Below are 18,130 nucleotides of genomic sequence, written 5' to 3'. Positions count from 1 at the left end.
TTGATATCATTGGCTGCATCATAAGATCCTGTAAATCCTGAGGTATGAAACTCTGGAATTATTGGATGCATTCATTAAACCCTAATGCTTCTGGGTTAGAAAACGCTAAAATCAGAGCATCTAAGTAGGAACAATTGGGGAGTTGCTAATGGGTACTCTGTGTGATTTTGTGTAGAGGAGGTACTAATGGAGGGTGGAAGAGAAGAAGCATTTTGTACTGATTCCTAGGTTTCTGAAATGTCTGTGTGACTAGTCTGAGAAATGTAGATCTTTGTGGATTTTTTTATATATAAATTTTAATATTTTTCTGTAATTGTTTTCAAATAACGGCATAAAAAAGAATTGCCAAAAGGCAGACATCTGCTCATTTGTAGCAAGCAAAACTATCTACCAAAAGACACTATTTAAATCCTTCCAGCAGGTTTTTGAAAATGCAGTGCCTTTGGGAAATGGGAAAAGTGTGCTTTTTCAGCCACACTACATTTAGAGTCCAGGGATTGCTGTATTTGATGTAGGTCTAACAATTTGAGCATTTACAAAGAAGAACAATGCCACAAATTCAAGAACAAGTGATCCATCAAACTGTCGTGAACCAACAGATTACTAATTTTTTTATGAATCCTAAGATTTCTTAAAGCTGTGGTTCTCTGAAAAAAAACCCAAACCCACATTTCTTTTAATATTTTTCCAGACAGCACTTAACTGCTGAGCCATCACAGAAAATGTATTCATTCTTATGCCATTAACTTCAGTATGGGAGGAAATGTGACAAATACTTTCTTTTATATAATCTTAAAAGGATGTGAAAATTCTCTCTGCTTAGCTTGTGAAGGTGAAACCTAAAATGCAAGATTTTTGTGCCTTCCTTTTAGCAACAAGTATTTGTCCTATTTTTGCAAACTGACTATTCTTAAGTTGCCCTCCCCAAGCCTTCTTGACATTGAGAGTCCAGAGTTTATGCTGGTAGATCGAGCTTTCTTTGCCAATATATGTTGACCTAAAAGGTCATGCTGTAGTGCTCAGAAATCAAACTGTTTCTAAGATTTTCATGTTATACTTGCAAAATCCTTGTATATATTTCATATTTTAGATCCTTTGGGTACTGTTATTTTAACTACAGTAATTTTTAATTATCCTAATTTTGAGGTGCCTGTTAAAGTGCTTAAAATAAGCATTTAATTTATAAGGAAGTGAATACTCCTGTAACTCCTCTAGTCCTAAATAACTTGAGACAGACATGAACTCAGATTTTTAGAGTTTGCTTATCTCTGTGGGAAGCCTCAACTGTAGATAGATAAGCAGACATAAATTTGCCATTTTAAAAGGCCATTATTCAGCATACTAGGAGAAATTGCCAAGATAGTGTAAACCACTTGGGCCATGTAGTCCAGCCTTTTGGCCATGTAGCTGGTGAAACTGTAAAGCTTGAACAGCTCTCTCCAATTAAGTAGTTTGCATGGAGGAGATTTGCGTATAGGACATTTCTACACTGGAAGAAGGAAACTGTGAAGAGGTACAAGTATACAGTGGAGTGCTTCTGTGAGGCAGCCTTGCTACCAAGGGAAGCAGATGTTAAATTTATTTGGTAATCTACAGAAGGGCTCTTTCTGTATTTGCTTTGTTTGTTTGGTAAGTTTTTTTATAGCTTTGTTTTGGTTTAGTGTTTTTTAGCTGGGGGAGATGCCCAGCTAAAAAAAAATTTAAATGATACATTGATTTCACATAATGTGAAGTGTGGACAGTAACTTTTAGCTATGTCATTTATTCATAGTATCATACTGTGAATGCATGAATATTGTAAAACTTTTCCCAGTGAAGGTGGTTATATCAAAATCTGGATATAGCACATACAAAATCAGTCATTTAGTCTTAATGAGTTAGTGTATTTCCCTCTTGCAAATAATTAAGACTGAATTATCAACTGTCTACTATTAAAATGTTACTTATATCTTTAAACTTAATATATAAAGAACGCAACATTGATTCTTAGTATGATTTGTTTTTACTCTGTGCTCACCCCTCTAGTTTCCCTCTGTGATTTCTGTAATTCTGTCACAATGCTCTTTCCATTTGCTGAAGGGATGGTTTTGAATCTATACTTTTCAAGTAAATTTAAGGTAGAAAAGCAAAGCCAAATACTTATCTTAAACGTCAAAGCATGAAAGTAAATGCCACCTTTTTAAAAAGATGCCTATATATAATAAAAAAGGTAATATTATTATGAGTAAGAAATGCACCAGTTATTTGCAGTGTAGAAAATCAGAACTGAAATAGCAGGCAGATTTCCTTTTATCTGGGTCTTGATGACTGAGCATATTAAAAAGTTGCAGTATCACTTACTAAGGTATCTTAGACAAACCTCTTCATTTGAAAAAGAGGATGAAAGGCAGTCCTTGTACATGCAATTTCTAGACAAAATACTAAATCTTAAAATCCTCTGCTGAATTCTTGCAGTTTCCAAAAGAGGGAAAAGACAGGAGTAGTGGCAAATGGTTCTCAAGTCAGTAGCTGCAGCAATTTTAAGTAAGGAAGGGTGAGGACACTGAAGTGCTGTGAGCTCACTTCTGAAGTCTTCCATGAGGCTGGCTTAAGAAACTGCTTAAGCATTTTCATTATAAGCAATTGAATGGTCTGACTGGGTCCCACTGGGGACTACGTATATTAAAATAGAGCACAGTTAAGCAGTCTGCTAATGAGCTGGAGTGCTCACTGTCTGGAAGGACTGAGCTTTATTTAATAAGGAAACTCTGCCTTTCTTTCCAAGTTTTAAAACTTGGGAAAAGGTGGCCAGCTGGGGTCCATGACTTATCTTCTCCATTGGAAGAAGCATCTTTATCAGGTTTGCAGTGCAAAGGTGACTGACCTCTTAATTTTCTCTGGAGTTCTAAACTGTAGTAGCAGCCAAAACTTTTAATTATTTTTTTGATTCTGCAAATCTGAAAGCAAGAGCAATTGGAACCTTTGAAATTTTTATTTTTAATCTGAAATTCAATGATTTAATTTGTGCTTTTTCCTGCCTCCAGATTATGCCCTGTATAGGGTCAAATGTTCAGGTGACACCAACAGCAAAGCTAAAACCCTCCTGGTCTTTTACCCTCTTTTCTCCCACATTCCTACCCCTTGCTAATAGCATAATGAATTGGGAAATTGTGGGAATGCATTGTGTGCAGAAATCAGTGCAGCCTGACTTGAGTGGCAGAATTCTAGATCAGCATTCAGTCAGATCTGTGGATAATTTCAGGGTGATGAAAAAGAGAGAATTTGGGAATATTTTGGTACTCAAATCCTAAAAAGGGAAGCTTTAGCTTATCGTGCTGTTACTGCCTTTCCCAAAACTATTTTTTCACAAAAGTTCTTTGTTTAAATCACTCTTCTGTTAATTGTGATAGAATTGCTGGCATGCCTAAATTTCAAGACTGATTGTGGTGCTGTAGTAAGACAATCCATTTCTTCTGGGTTTGTAGTTTTTAACTGAGAATATTTTCTTAAATTTTCAATTAATGCATTTTAGTTAGGTTAGATTGTATCATAGGTTGTTTATAAATGTTATTCTTAAATTTAATCAGTGTTTTCAATGCAAATAAATGGTAGATTTGTGCTCGTGATATTGAGATATTGAACAGAGTGGCATTTGTAAGATGTGCATAGATGATCAAGTCATTTTGGGAGAAAAACATCTTTGACTAAACTTGTGAAGTGTATCTTTCCTGAAGTGAACCCAGAGGAGTTTTGTTGATGTTAAGATAAAAAGACAACAGGTGTCTCATATTTGGGAAAGGTAATTTACAGAGGACAAGAATCATGCCACATAAAACTAATTTCTGATCTAAAAACCCTAGAAAGGATACTTGATATAAGTAAAAAAATCTGTAACACTTCTGGGAGAATAGTGCAGGCAAAAGAAGATTATTGTGTACAGGACAAGCCATAATAAAAGCTGTCAGTTCTGTCAACCTTTCTGTCTACGGTCTATAGAGGATTAAAAGGATATTGAACATCGTGTAACAGCTGTCTCCTATGTGAAAGGGATCACTGTTCTGGTGAACATAAATGTACCCGTTTAAAAAGCTCCATAAGGCGGGGTGTGGCTGGGCCACAAGTGGCTGCTTTGGCAGGTAAAGTGCTGCTTTCAAGGACTTGAAGAGCACAGTGCGAGGTCTAACAGGTACTATCAGTGTTTTACCAACAAGTGGGTTTCTTCTGTCTCTTTTACACTACCTGCATAGTATGGGTACTATCAAGTTTATTGTCATAAGCAGGAAACTATATTGTGTTCCTATGATGTTGAGAAAATACTAATTAATATGTAGTGTGGAATTTAATCAAGTGTTAATAGAGAAGTTGCAGATTGACTTTAAGTATTTGGTTTTTGTAACTCTAAAATCTTTTAAGATTTAAATAAAAATATTTTGTTAGCAACAGTAAAACCTTTAACTCGACAGTTTTTCTGTGACAATTTAATGAATTTTGAATGTTGATTAATACTGTTGAAAACACAGCAATTTCACAGTGCTTACTATGAAACAAGAAAAAGAAGAGCATGCTTAGAATTAACATTGCTGTAATGCATGGTTGAAATTACTTTCACCATCAATATAAAAAAAATTGATTTCTAATATGTCAAAAAGATGAAACAGTTTTTCTGATTTGGTATCAGCTGATATACATGCTTTGTGCTACAGTATTCTGTAAGCAGAACTGTGTTTCTATTTTTAATCCCTCTAAGTTGCATAACAGCTTTATTCAGCAACATTATAAATTGGAGAAATGCAATTAAAATAATATATACAAGTTATATGCATGATGTTGGTGAAAGGCATATTGGAAAATGATTGAAAAATTCCCCGTCCCAGTAAGATGACAGGAGGAATTGAAGGAGAATATCACTTCCAATGAGCAGTCTTGGAGCAGGCTGCTCCCCTCAGTGCAGTGCGGGCAGAGCCTGGCTGTGTTCCCACTGCTCAGCAAGGGGTTAAGAAGAAATCCCACCCACCTGCTTTTCCTCTGCTGGGCTCCATTTGTGTGTCTGATCGCAGACCGAGATAGCTCTGTCCAAAGTATGCAGAAGACATGCCATTAAGCAATGACAGTTTTAGTGCAGAAGTGGAGGTTTCTGAAGGGCTGCATGGTAGTTGACAACAGCTCAGAAGATGGACTGTGAAGTGACTGGTGCACACTCTCCTACACCACTGTCATTGACACCTGATGACAGACAGTGGCTCCTTTATTATATTATCAACATTGTCCATTAAAATGAAGTTATGATGGAAGATGATAAAAAGTTACAGGACAGAGAAGTGGAAAAGTTTCAGATGAATGGGGAAGAAAGACTACAGAAAACAGGAAGAACAGCCAAGCAGAAGCAAAGAGGAGAGGAGAGTTCTTGCACTCAAAGGGGATTCAGAACTAGATGAGAAAAGAATTATGGCTGTGTAGAGAGCCAAAGAAGAAAAGAGAAAATGAGGCATTGATGAATAGAATGATTTGGAGCCTATGTCCATATGATTCACCACCTCTTAAGTGTCCAAAAATAACCTTGTCTGTAAGTGCCATTATTCTGCACTAGGGTAAGAGGTTTTTGTGTCTGAAGACTAAGTTTCAACTCTGATAATTTCTTCTTTTTGATAAAAGCACCTCCCTTACAAGTTCTGTAACTGCCAGCAGCAATGCCACATCTGTCTAATCCTGTAGAGTGCCTCTATTTAAAATTTGCTTCCTCTAGTAATGTGAACTTACAGACAGAGTAGTGCCACTTTTTATGGATCTGCAGAAAGCTTACAGGACTTCAGGTGACTGAAGAGGCAACAGCAACAGTGTGGGAGTCTTTCCTTCTTTCTTTAGATATGAACTAGTATTGTCAATTTACATGATACTGAATGTTTTGTTTCTTACAGCTCCTGTGCATTGCTAACAGGCCTGGCATTTCTCACAAATAGAATTTTTCACATGTCATTCTGCAATATAACCTAAAAGACTGCTGCCTTTCACCCAGTATTAAATATCCAGAACCAGGATATCTATTAGTCTGTATTGCTGTGTTTTGTATGATTTTTGGTGCCCTTTATACTAGAGGTGTTCCTTGGCAATTAGATTTGTTTTTTCCTTGGTTTTTTTTGTAGTCCAAAATTGTTTTCACAGTTGATTCTAATTTAAGATTCTGTTCTCTTTGCCACATTGTACTTACACAGCAAGGTTCTTGGCCTCGCATGTGAGAATTTCTTTTTCTGTTTCTTGACTTTGAATATTCCTGTATTATTCGTCTTTGGTACTCATCAAACCCATTTATCAGCTGTTACAGTGTTTTGGTATTTAAATACCTGACAAAACATCTCCCAGTTAGTCTATAATCCTTTTCTCCTCTTCTATCCATTGTGAAATGCAATGAACACAAAGACAAAAAAATGTGGGATTTTCCTCTGTGAATGTTAGTTTTGGGTGTCTGTTTGTTTGTTTAATTTTAATTAGGGAAATAATGGCAGGTTTGTTTTTTTTTTTTTTCAGCTGCCAACAGTAAGTTTTCATCAATGGCTTACAATTTAAGTAGTGGATCTTTATCCTGGTCTCTTATCTTTATTAAATGAGTCTGTATATGTCCAAATCTCAGTTTAAGTTTGTCCTTGACCCTCTTTCAGTACAGCAAGAAGCAAGACCGAATGGGGAGAAGAAAGGCTAAATTACACAGGATTAGCCATAAGTAATTAAAAGATTGAGCTTTAGGAGAAAAATCTATGTAACGCTCTTCACTTCGGCCATCAAAGGCAAGGGGCATTCAACTTGGGATTTAGATTTATTTGGAAATAATAGATTCATTTCTTCCTGACTTGCAGCTTTCTTATTTCAGTGCTTACCGTCCCCAGCTCAGTGTTTAGAGTGGTGCAAGAGACTTGGAACTAAGAAGAGCCTGGTTGGGTCAAAGTTGGGTCTCCTGTTCAAACTGACCTCTTATTTACTGGGTGCAGTTAGCTCTACCATTCTCTCACAGTTAATTGACCAAAGCCTCAGAAAGTACATACAGACCTTCATCGGGGCTATTTCTCTGAGTAGTGGTTAAAGTTTTAGAAATTTCTGCAAGTATTAGAGCTGGAAGCCTTTTTTCAAAATGACTGTTTATGGCCTGGAGAAATGAATTAGGGTTCAATTTGCTTCTAAACCTCTGCCAACAGTATCCATAATAAAGGTTATTTGCTCTGTTTTGTGATACATGAAGATTTGATGGGTTATCAGCTACAATTTGTTGAGGAATATTACTCTGGATTATCAATTTCACCCCCAGTCTTTCAGCATTCATATGATTGCACTTCAAGTAATGTTATTGCCAGTTACATAGACAATTGTTTGCTGCATTTTTAGGTAACGATACAACTAAATTGCCCTTCTTTGTTTGGAAGCAAAAGTGTGTTAAGAACTGGCCTGTGCCTGGAAATGGGATTGTTGGTCAGATATTTTAACTTTAAAATCAAATATTGAGTAATACTTCAATAACTGTACAAAAAAAGCTATTAACTGAAAATTATCTTTGCTATGGCTTTCTTTTCTCTTCTGCAGTGCAAAGACTGGGGTGTTGCCTTTTATGTGGAAATTACTATGCATGTTCAGTGAACGTGGTGTCTTTTAAGATTCACAACAGCCTATATGTTGCTAAAGGAGATGCTGTTCCATGAACAGTGGGAGAAAATCCATTATATAGGGTGTTTTCTGATAGTTGATAGGATTTTTCCTATATTTTTACTAAGGAATGCTGAGATATATTTTCTCAGGTTATCATAGGTGCATAGATAGTCCAGAATGTTGTTTGTTTTGTGTTATTTATTTTTTTTTGGTAATGAGCATACACCTCTTCATTTAATTTACTAGGAGCTAACAGGTGAATTAGAAATACTTAATCAAGATTTCTAATTTGTTTACAATATTTTGAACCACAATCATAGTCATAAAATAACCTTCTAAAATGAAAGGTGGGATTTCTCAGGGTGGGAGGACAGTTGAAGGCAAACAAAAGGAAGTATAATGCTTAATAATTCTCCATTGGTATATGCATGTGGAACTGAAGCTCATGGTAATTGTTGGTGTGTTCCCTTAACCAGGGCATTTTTGAAAGGATCAATCACTTGTAGCAATTTATGTAATAACTTTCTCATGTGTGACTCTACTACTTTATTTATTCTTTCTGCCTGATTTGCCAGAATGCGATACCTTTGCTCCTTTGTACAGTAAATGCACTCTGTGATATCTGTGATGGTATGGTCAAAGGATAATTTATTGTCAGATAGAAAAATAGGTCAACACTAATGTCACTTGATGATCAACCCCCCAAGTTTAATAAAACACCTCACCAGCATGCATTCAGCACAGTACTCGATGTTTTATTAGGACTACAGTACCTTACAGTACCTAGCTATAGCAGGCATGTAATTACTGAGCTGTCATGGTGATAAGTGGGATTAATGGCAGCCTGGTGCACTTTAGTCTGCCGAGTGCCTGGAAGATGGTATTATTATAAGAGAAAGTCTGGACTGGCATATTCATGGCACCCTCCCCTCCTCCCCAAAGCTCACATTCAAATTTGCGTTACCTGCCCCTCCCAGCAGCTGACATTTTCAACAGCTGTTATTTGTGAAGCATCTCAAAAATCAAAAGAGAAATAATTTGGTAAAGATGCTTGCTAGTCTGAGCAAGTAATCTGTACACATCTTATCCTGCCAGGTGCCATGCCATTTTGACATGAGATTGTTCTATGTATAATTCACAGAATGTATTTTATGTTCAGTGTGCTTTCTCTGATTTTGAATACAGGACTGTCGTATTTTGAAGAAAACCTCACTGAGGAAAGTGAAGAGTAAAAAGTCGTAATGGAATTGATGTCTTTTTTAATTGCATGATTTTTGAGTTCTGTTATTTCCTTTTTGCTTACACAGGCAAACTGCTCATCTGAGTCCTCATAGTGGTGTTATTTTGTCTATCACATCTCCTTTTTTGCTGGCTTCTAATACTAGAATGTTACTTTTTTTCAAAGAAGAGAAATTCTTGTCTGCTTAGAATGCTAAAAGTATCCTCTTGACTCCATGTGCTGGCCACAACCTTTTGAGGTGCCCCTGTTCCACCTTTCCTTGTTAAGGCCTTTTTAACATGTACCTGTTGCAGGTAATGCTGGGCAGTGTTATCTTCAGCTGCCACAGCTAAACCTGCCAGTGCTTTTCTGACATCCCTCGAGTTGAACTGGTAACCCAGAGTGGTGTTGAACCCATGTTTGTCTTCTGCAGTTTTCCCATCTTTTGCAGCTTGTGAGACCTGTTTACATTAAGTATATCCTCTGGGGCCTTTTTTCTATGACTAGTCTTGTGATAAAATCCAAACAGTCTCTACCACATGTGCCTTCAAATTTTGTTGGTGCCATATCGTCTGCAATACTCAGCTAGATAATAATGAATAATAAGATGAAGGGCTAATTAATTTCTATTTAACTAGCTTTCCCTTCTCTCATATTCCACCCTTAACTGTAAAAATGACAACAAAAAAAACCCTGTTGTGTGTGATTGACAAAGTTAGAATAGTGTTTTGCTGCAGGAATTCCAATAATTTATTTCCTTTTAATGTACTCTTAATTTCTTTCTATATAGTCCACTGGCCTCTTGTGGCTTTTCTGTGTTTTAAAATTCTCTGTCCCAGCCAGTTCCACAATCTTGTCACCTAGCACTGAATAACAATAATTAAGGTAGACTTGTGGAACTTACGTAAGTATCTGGGCTCAAATGATACCTAAAACCCAAATTTTATTTAATTTTCCATATATTTTTAAACCCACAATTTGCATTAATTCTGACTGTTACTAAACCAGTATCAAAAGAGCATCTGTAATAACCTAATTAATTCTGAGACAAATAGCGAAGCATTTGACCTGTGATAATCATTGATCTATAAAAGCAAGACTGTGTACTAATACCTTTGTGCCTAATAGAGAAGCATTTTACTCCTTCAGCTGACTTTTATCTTTTTCTTAGGTTTGCTTAATGCAAGTTGTGTAGACTGTCCTGAGGACTTAATCCTTGGATGGGACTGGTGCAAACAACCAGACCGTCACACCCCCATGTGTGACTATGCAGAAACAGAAAATCAGTTTTATTACATAGGATGTTTTGTCGCCTTATTGCTTATTTAGGTTTTGTCATTAGAAATGACAGGAAGAAGGTCTTAGGGGTTTTGTTTGGGAGTATGTATAAGACTACTGAATTATTTTCAGAAGTCATAGCCTTGCATAGAAATTCAGGAAATTCATAGAAAAGTGACTTGAAAATTCATCAGCTTTGGACATACAGTAAAAAGTAATTCCCTCCTTTGTGAAATACTGTTGCTTTTGTATATCTGATGGTCCAACATTCAGCATTTATTCCGTAATGATACTACCAGAACTTAGTTAATAAATTTAGATTCATAGCACAGTTTTTTTTTTCAAATAGAAAAATGAACTGGTCAGAAGTTTAGCAGTCATGGATTCCAGGGAAAAAAAATGCCTCTATGTAATTTGAGGGTTTCCTAATACTTGGACAGGTGTTATCTATGTGCTTGTAAATGCCTTCCTATGTAAAATGCAGTCAGCAAAACATAACTAATCTCTATTGATGACAGTCAATAATGATCATGTAGCATTTTGAGGTTTTAAATAGAAATTCTGTGTGTTATGCTCTATTGCTTTGTGACTTATCTTTTAGCATGCTTACATGAAAATCTTATGCTTTGGCAGCACTTAGATTCCATGTCTCCTTGACATACTTTCTTTTATTCCTGTAGATGTTTAAAGTGTGCAGATGCCCCCTGTCAGAAGAGTTGCCCAACTAATCTGGACATCAAGTCATTCATCACAAGTATTGCAAACAAGGTAAAGTTGGGCTTGCAGTTGTACATGGCAGGAGATAACAGCTGTTACTTGCAAATTTTGTGGGTGAGATTGCATTTCGAGGCTTATCTTTGTAAAGTCTTCAAAATAAAGTGTTTAGAACAGACATTTTGAAGCTTGAGTCAGCTAATTTTGATTATTTTTACTTCTGTTCTGGGCCTGTACAGATAGTGTATAGTGCAGATCAATTTCTTCATGTCACTTTTCCTATAAAGTTTTTGGATTTGATAGTTTTCAAATACAATGGTATTCAAAAACTGAGCATTATAACGTCATTATTTAACCTTTCTGCTACTTTCTGCTACCTGAGTTATTACAGTTACAAATCTCTCCTTTCATTAAACCGGCGGGGGGGGTATTGGTGGTTTTCTATTTTTTTAGAAGTTATTATAATTTAAATTTCCTATTACAAGATTGGTATAAAAATGATAATCTCAAGCAATATTATCTTGTCCTTTATAGTAAGAGTTTCTCTTTAATGCAAGCGTAGTCACTCACTGGGACTGTTAATAACATACTGCAGGAATAAACGGGCCCCCCTCTTTGGAGGTACTGTACCTTTTCTAAATAGGCTACTATACGATGATCATAATGAAACCTTCAAAACCTTATTCTGAATTGTGATTTACAAATTACTTTTAATGGTCATAAATAGAAATAAAAGTTACTGCAAAGCTGCTGTGAATTATAAGGACATTTGGGATAGCCTAGAGATGACTGGATATTGGTTGCCCCATACTTCTTAATGCTTACTTCGTATCTGTGGAATCATCAGCTGCTATGTCACGTACATCTGTATGAACCCAACTAGACTCATAAACTACTGGGGGTGCTATAAAGATTATGTGTCTGCTTTTTATACTCTTAACATTTTCACTGTTCCATGCATTTGAAAGGGCCAACACAGGTAATGCTGAGGGAAGTATGTGGGCAACAGCAGCACTTCCATGTGCAAGTGAACAGCCACACTGCTTGTATAAACTGGGTGGTATGGAGAAGACACCAGTAAATCCTGCATCTTAACAAGAAACACTAGGATAAGAGGAGATACTAAAATGTGTGTATCAATTATCATGTAACTACATGTTGCTGTGGTTTGCAGTAATTGGCATTATGCCCAGTATATGCTTATAGACTGTTTTCGTATATAATCTGTATCCTGTCACTGCTGCATTTATTTTCATGAATGTAAGCATCTGTTTGCAACCACAGTATAGTTTGTGGCATATTGTTGCTTATTACCTCTTCAAGCATCGTGAAGCAGGCGAGCAGAGCAGAGAAGGTACAAGGCAGAAATGGAACTGCTATTCTTTCATCTGCCTGTATCAGGAATAGTGTGGCCAGCAGCATTACCAGAGAGGTCATCCTGGTACTCAGGATGGTACATCCATCATACTCAGTACTGGTGAGGCCACACCTCCAGTGCTGTGTCCAGTTCTGGGCCCCTCACTTTGGGAAGGATGTTGAGACGTTTGAGCGTGTCCAGAGGAGGCAATGAGGCTGGTGCGGGGCTTGGAGCACAATTCCAGTGAGGAATGGCTGAGGGAGCTGGGGGTGTTTAGCCTCAAGAAAAGGAGAAGCAGAGGTGACCTTAGCACTCTCTACAACTCTCTGAAAGGTGAGTGTAGTCAGGTGAGGTTGGTCTCTTTTACCTGGGAGCAGCTGGCAGAATGAGAGGACACAGTCTAAAGCTGCACCAAGGGAAATATAGGTTGGATATTAGGAAAAAAGTTTTTTATGGAAAGAGTGATAATGTGCTGGAATTATCTGCCTGGGGAGGTGGTGGAGTCAGCATCCCTGGATGTGTTTAAAAAAAGATTGGATGTGGCACTCAATTCCCTGGTTTAGTTGAGGTGTTTGGGCATGGGTTGGGCTTGATGATCTTGAAGGTCTCTTCCAGCCTAGTTCCTGTCATGCTGTGTGATTCCGTGATCATAGTGCTGTAGTTTGTTTAGGAAATCTAAAACAAATGTTATGGAAGTATTTTACCAGAAAAGGGGCCTAGTTATCAAAATATAAAGCTGGGAATGAGCAACTAAGGAAGATGGATTGAAGCCTGCAACAGAGGATGTCAGAAAAAGAACTAACACCAGCAATATCCTTTATACAATAAATTTGGTGGGTCTCTTAGACTCTGACCACCTCTAAAATATGATGCCCCTTTGTAACTTGATGGAAAGAGTAATTTATTTTAAAGGCAGATGTTTCTGTTACAGAGCAGAGACAATAAAAGTAGGGTGACTTCAGAGCTTTGGGAGTTATGTTTTGGCAATGCTATACTGGAATAACATCAGTAAACTTCCTTGAAGGTTTGAAGTAATCTTTGCCTTGCTGAAGCCAATGAGTACATGCTTACTGATTCTAATAGGGCCAGATTTAACCTGTCAGATGGTCAGTGAGGTGGATCAACCATACAGAATTTGAGTTGCTTGATGATGACTTTTGAATCCTCCTGGAAGCTGCAGATGCATGGTAAGATACTGGCTTTGTCCTGATCAGGTGACCTGATCACTCGGTGTTTTATCAGAATATCTTGGTCCAGAAAAGAATTGCAGCTTACTACTATTCACTCAGTAGATATAACTTTCTTTGTGGAGATCCCAAAATATCTTAGATTACTGAAATGTAGTCACAGCATATCTTTTTGGACCCTATCCCTGCCTATCAATATCTTCTGTATCCACTCTAAAACTTATGATAAAAGGTGTAACACAGCTTTAGTAACTGCTGTTACCTCATTTTTATATCTGGCTGTTTTGTAAGGAGCTGGAAATATTCACACACAGGAAATTTGGAAAAGTTGGATATTTGGTTTCTGCTGTTCAAAATGTTAGGATGGAAAATTGAATGCCTAAATCAGCACTGCTTCTGTTAATTCAAGTTTGAAGTGTGAGTTTACGTAACAGTTTTATGCTCTTCTTTCTCTCCTTACCTTATAAGAAGAAATCTTACATGGCATGATTGTGGAAGCATTTCTCTCAACCCTAATGCCGACTTTAAAACTAAATAGCCAGCCAAACAAACAAAAAGAATAAACCTCCCAAAATCAGAAGTTAGTAAAAACCTCTGGGGGAGGTTTTTAGCAAGTGGCTGAATTCATAGGCTGAGAAACAAGGCTAGAGAATCCTGCATGCCCATGGCCGGGGGTTTGGAACTAGATGATCTTCAGGGTCCCCTTCCAACCCAAACCAGTTGATGATTCTGTATTTATAGCCTCCATGTCACTGGCTATGCCTCCTGTAATTCATATCCCAAGCAACCTAAGGAAACTAACAGTGCAGAGGGAACCCAGCCTTGACTTGATGGCTACAGTCTGCTGGGTTGAATTTTCCTTTTGATGTATTAGTTTGTGATGCCTTTGCTATAAAATATCTCTTGTAACAAATTCTGTTATTCAGAGAAATTACAGGAAATTCCTATGGTTTACTTTATTAATGGAATCTTTTTATAGTTGTAGGTATGTACTCCTGTTTCTACAGGACTGCATTTTGAAACTCCTTGCTTTCTGTCAAAGTTACAAAGTGGAAGTTGAGAGGGGGGTACCAAAAGTTGAAATTATTCACTTGAAATCATGACCTCATCTAAGAGGTCTAAGACAGATCTAATCATGATCTAAGAGCCCACTACCATGGGTGCTCCTGTGGTGTCCTCTGCTCTCTTTCATTCTGCTGCTGTGGTAGTACCTGCACCATACACTTTTAGAGCAGATAGAAGACAAGAATAATGTGCTTTTGAACACTAAAACATATCATTTATAATTTTGATAATTTTTAATGGAACCAGAAAGTAATTTTTCACTTTGTTATGCATTGTGCTGAACTTCTATTGAAATAATAAATTAGATATTATCATTCAGTAGTCTGAATATTCAGCTTGATGAAAATTTCTGTATTATTGTCACTGAAGTTGTTGCTTAAGATGATCAAGGATATTTTGCATGTCATTGAATATTGTTTTCAATATGATAAATTTGTTTTTGCTGTTTTCATCTTACAAGTAAACTTCCACTTCTAATCCAAAAGCTTATAAATATGTATGATAGCTTCTAGAAGAAATAAATAGATGAAACATAGAACATTCAGGTGTTTTAGGTCAATAGATTCAGGGAATTGGGTACATTTTCTAGACTTACTGAAGATCTGTGAATCTCTCATCACCCACTTGAGAAACTTGCTTCAGCTAGTTAGCCTTCTACTTGTTTAGAGAAGATTGTGTTCAGTAAATTTCCTGTCCTTATCCTTGTGTAAGCAGTATTTCACACAGGTATTTATTTAAACATGATTCATTATTAATATAGACTATTTAGACAGCAGTAAACTGAAAATGAATAACTTTGTCAGGTATTAAAAAGCTCTATTCTATGTTGTTTGTTTCGTTGGGAAATGGCTATAGCAATCATAAAGGGTCAGGGATTCTTGTTCTCTTAAGCCTGAGGCTTTTTAGATATTTACAGGCCATGTACAATGTAGCTGTTCTGCCTTTAGACCTGAGCTCTGGAGTAGAAGAGGGACAAGGGAGAAAGGTTGTTCCCAGGTTGAAAGGGTAATTGAATTGCCTGACTCAATGAGCCTTGAGCCTCTTTGAGAGCAAGGATGTCACTTATGCTGTATTGTGTTAGCTGCTGTGACTCAGTAGAGTCTAGGCCACAACTTCTATTCTCTTTTCCATACAAACTGGATTACAACTCCACTTTATAAAGGTACAATTTATTCCATTGTGTTTTCCTAGTTCGTGTTTCTCAGTTAATAAAGACCACTTGCAATTGTGTCTCTCAGAGATCAGACTTCAGATTCACCAGGCACACGTTACAATTTTTGTTTCCAAATATCAGGTGATGGCAAACAAGAATTCTGACTTCCCGCTGTCCACTTTAAATACCACCACATAGCAAAACCTGTATTCCTTGCTTTATAATGAACAAGTGCTGTCTTAGTTGTTTATTTCTTTAAAAAGAAAAAAAATACGCTGAAGAAAGTCCAAATGTGTTCAGCTGCTGCAGGAGAAGCTTTGCCCCTCAGCCCTGAAGTAGTACCAGGAATGATTTTAGGATTTTATGCCCTCCTTCCTTGTGTTGCTATGTTAAAGCAAGAGGGAATTTGTAAAATGGAGCTTTAGCACTTGACATCATTTAGGACTGGCACAAGCAAATGTTTTACAGCAGCAGAAAATCCTACCATTTCCCAGAAGCATCTCTCAGCCTGAATACTTGTAGGGTGTGCAGCTTTTCTCCTGTTCTGCAAAACAGTGCCATAGAAGCAGCCCTTTAGAAAGCAGCAGCTCCTCACATGCTTTACCTTTGAACTGCTCAGGGAGAGAGTCTTGGAGCTCTTTGTTATCAGACACCTTTATGGTTTGAGTAGTAGCATTGAAAAACAACTGTTGGCGCTCACAGGGATATCAACTTTTGTTACACAGCACAGGCAGAAGGAATGAGTGACTCAGCCTTTACAGTCTCAGTCTGTAATGAAGAACTGGGGGTACAGACGTATCTTTTTTGTTCTCTGTACTCAGAACTCTGTCACTGTTGCCCTCTGTGACTAGCTCTCACAATTTTATTTGAAGCCATGCATTATTACAATTCCTGACATTGACTCTCCAGTTTTTCCTGTATTCAGAAAGACCATCTTCTCCCATATCCCTTAGTAATAAAGATAAGCTGATTTGCACTGACACGTCAACTGTTTTTAACAGAATATTAGGCCAACATTAGAAAAAGAAGAACAACGACAAAGAGCTCAGTGCCTCCCCAAAAATCCCAAACCAAGTGAAAATCCCACACTGGAAAACAAACTTAAAAAAAAACCCCAATCCCCAAAATCAGCAAAGCCAATGCTGCCCTCTGGATAAAAGGTAAAATTTTGTCCTTGGGCTGTGCAGAACACTGGGAGGGAAATAGAGGAGGGAGAAATTAATGTCAGAAGCAGTAGAGAGAAACTTGTGGAACACAGGGGAAAGTTTTAGGATTTAAGAGGAACCTTTTGGTTTAAATGAAATCAAAGAAAATTTGTGTGGGATTTTCAAGAATGAAATTCTTTTTTTTTCAGAGGAGAAAACAGAGAGGGAACAAACTGGAAGACAGAGAAGGATACTAAGGGATAAGAGTAAATCTGAAGTTTGGGAGATTGAGGGAGTAAAGGAAAATATGTTTGTGGTAATACACTAGAAATAAGAAAAATGAAAACTGTGGACAGAGGAAAACAAGATACAAAAAGTTGTGGACTTGCTAAGAGAAAATAAATGAAGAGAAAGGATTGCCACAGAGAAAGTGTTGAGAGACATAGGATTATGACAGGTGAGAAAAACAGAATGATGGGTTTTTTTCTGTGCCAGAGGAACTCTGACTAAATTAACAAAAGACATCTATATGCCATTGCAAAAACTATAGAAAATGACGAGTCACCGTTCATATGTGAAATACTGTAGGTGAGGTGCTGTTAATACAATGGATTGTGGAAGTCAGCTGCTAGGTGACTGGTAGTAATTATATACCGATATTAATCACAATTAATCTTTAAATACTACTTTGAGGCCCCAGGGTTTTCAAAAGTGCTGTTTTATTTAGCTTTCTCTGTTATTCATAGTATATTTCAGGTTGCTAAATAAAATAGTAAGGAAAAAATAATTTAAAAGAAAAATTAGGAATGATGTTAAATTAATGCACATGAAACAGTGACTTTTCTTGAGATGTCTGTTTGTACTTAGTGTAATGGAATGGCTGACAGCTGGTTTCAGTCGCCGTAGTGTAATTATGTAGAATAGACTTTTGCGATGACACTATGTCAATTAAGGAATCTCTCACATTCTAGACTACAAAGGACAAAATGACAGTACAAGATATTTCTTCCGTTCTTTTTCATAAAAAGATAGTGACACTGTGTGAAATTACAGTCCTGTTATGATGACACAAGTCAAATGATGTGAAAGATTTCTGGATTGATTAAAAATCATCAGCATTATAATATAGAATATGTATGATTTGATAAGTTCCTGTTATGTTTTGTTCATTCTTCTTTGGAAGATATTTGGGGGGGGCTGACAGACTGAGGGCGTTTCTTGTTATATTTGAACTGGTGTGTGTCAGTGTGAAAAATGTTCCTTATATAACAACGTACTTTAAAAAGTGATTCTTCGGTCTGTGGAAATGTTTTAATCCAATACATCTTGAGTAAATTTTAAAGCTATTGCAGAACATGAGCTAGAATAGGAGGAGGCAGTGATATTTTCCCATGCATTTTGCTA

The 18,130-nt window shown here is 37.0% G+C and overlaps 1 protein-coding gene across 5 annotated transcripts in view; it reads left to right on the top strand.

The window, feature by feature from the left end:
• The window catches only part of DPYD (dihydropyrimidine dehydrogenase), a 349,713-nt gene that overhangs the window by 93,406 nt on the left and 238,177 nt on the right, over positions 1-18,130 (top strand). For 4 of the 5 annotated variants that reach the window (XM_085586538.1, XM_085586535.1, XM_021525448.2 and 1 more), the window contains exon 4: positions 10,786-10,873. The exons of the other annotated variant lie outside the window; for it this stretch is intronic. In XM_085586538.1, coding sequence (XP_085442664.1) covers positions 10,786-10,873 — 88 coding nt within the window. The remainder of the gene's footprint in view (positions 1-10,785; positions 10,874-18,130) is intronic. 5 annotated transcript variants of the gene reach the window in all.

This window comes from Lonchura striata, chromosome 8 (assembly GCF_050655825.1).
Source record: "Lonchura striata isolate lonStrDom1 chromosome 8, ASM5065582v1, whole genome shotgun sequence".
Lineage (NCBI taxonomy): Eukaryota > Metazoa > Chordata > Aves > Passeriformes > Estrildidae > Lonchura > Lonchura striata.
The sequence above is the reverse complement of the archived record's forward strand: the minus strand, read 5'-3'. Positions and strand labels throughout refer to the sequence as shown.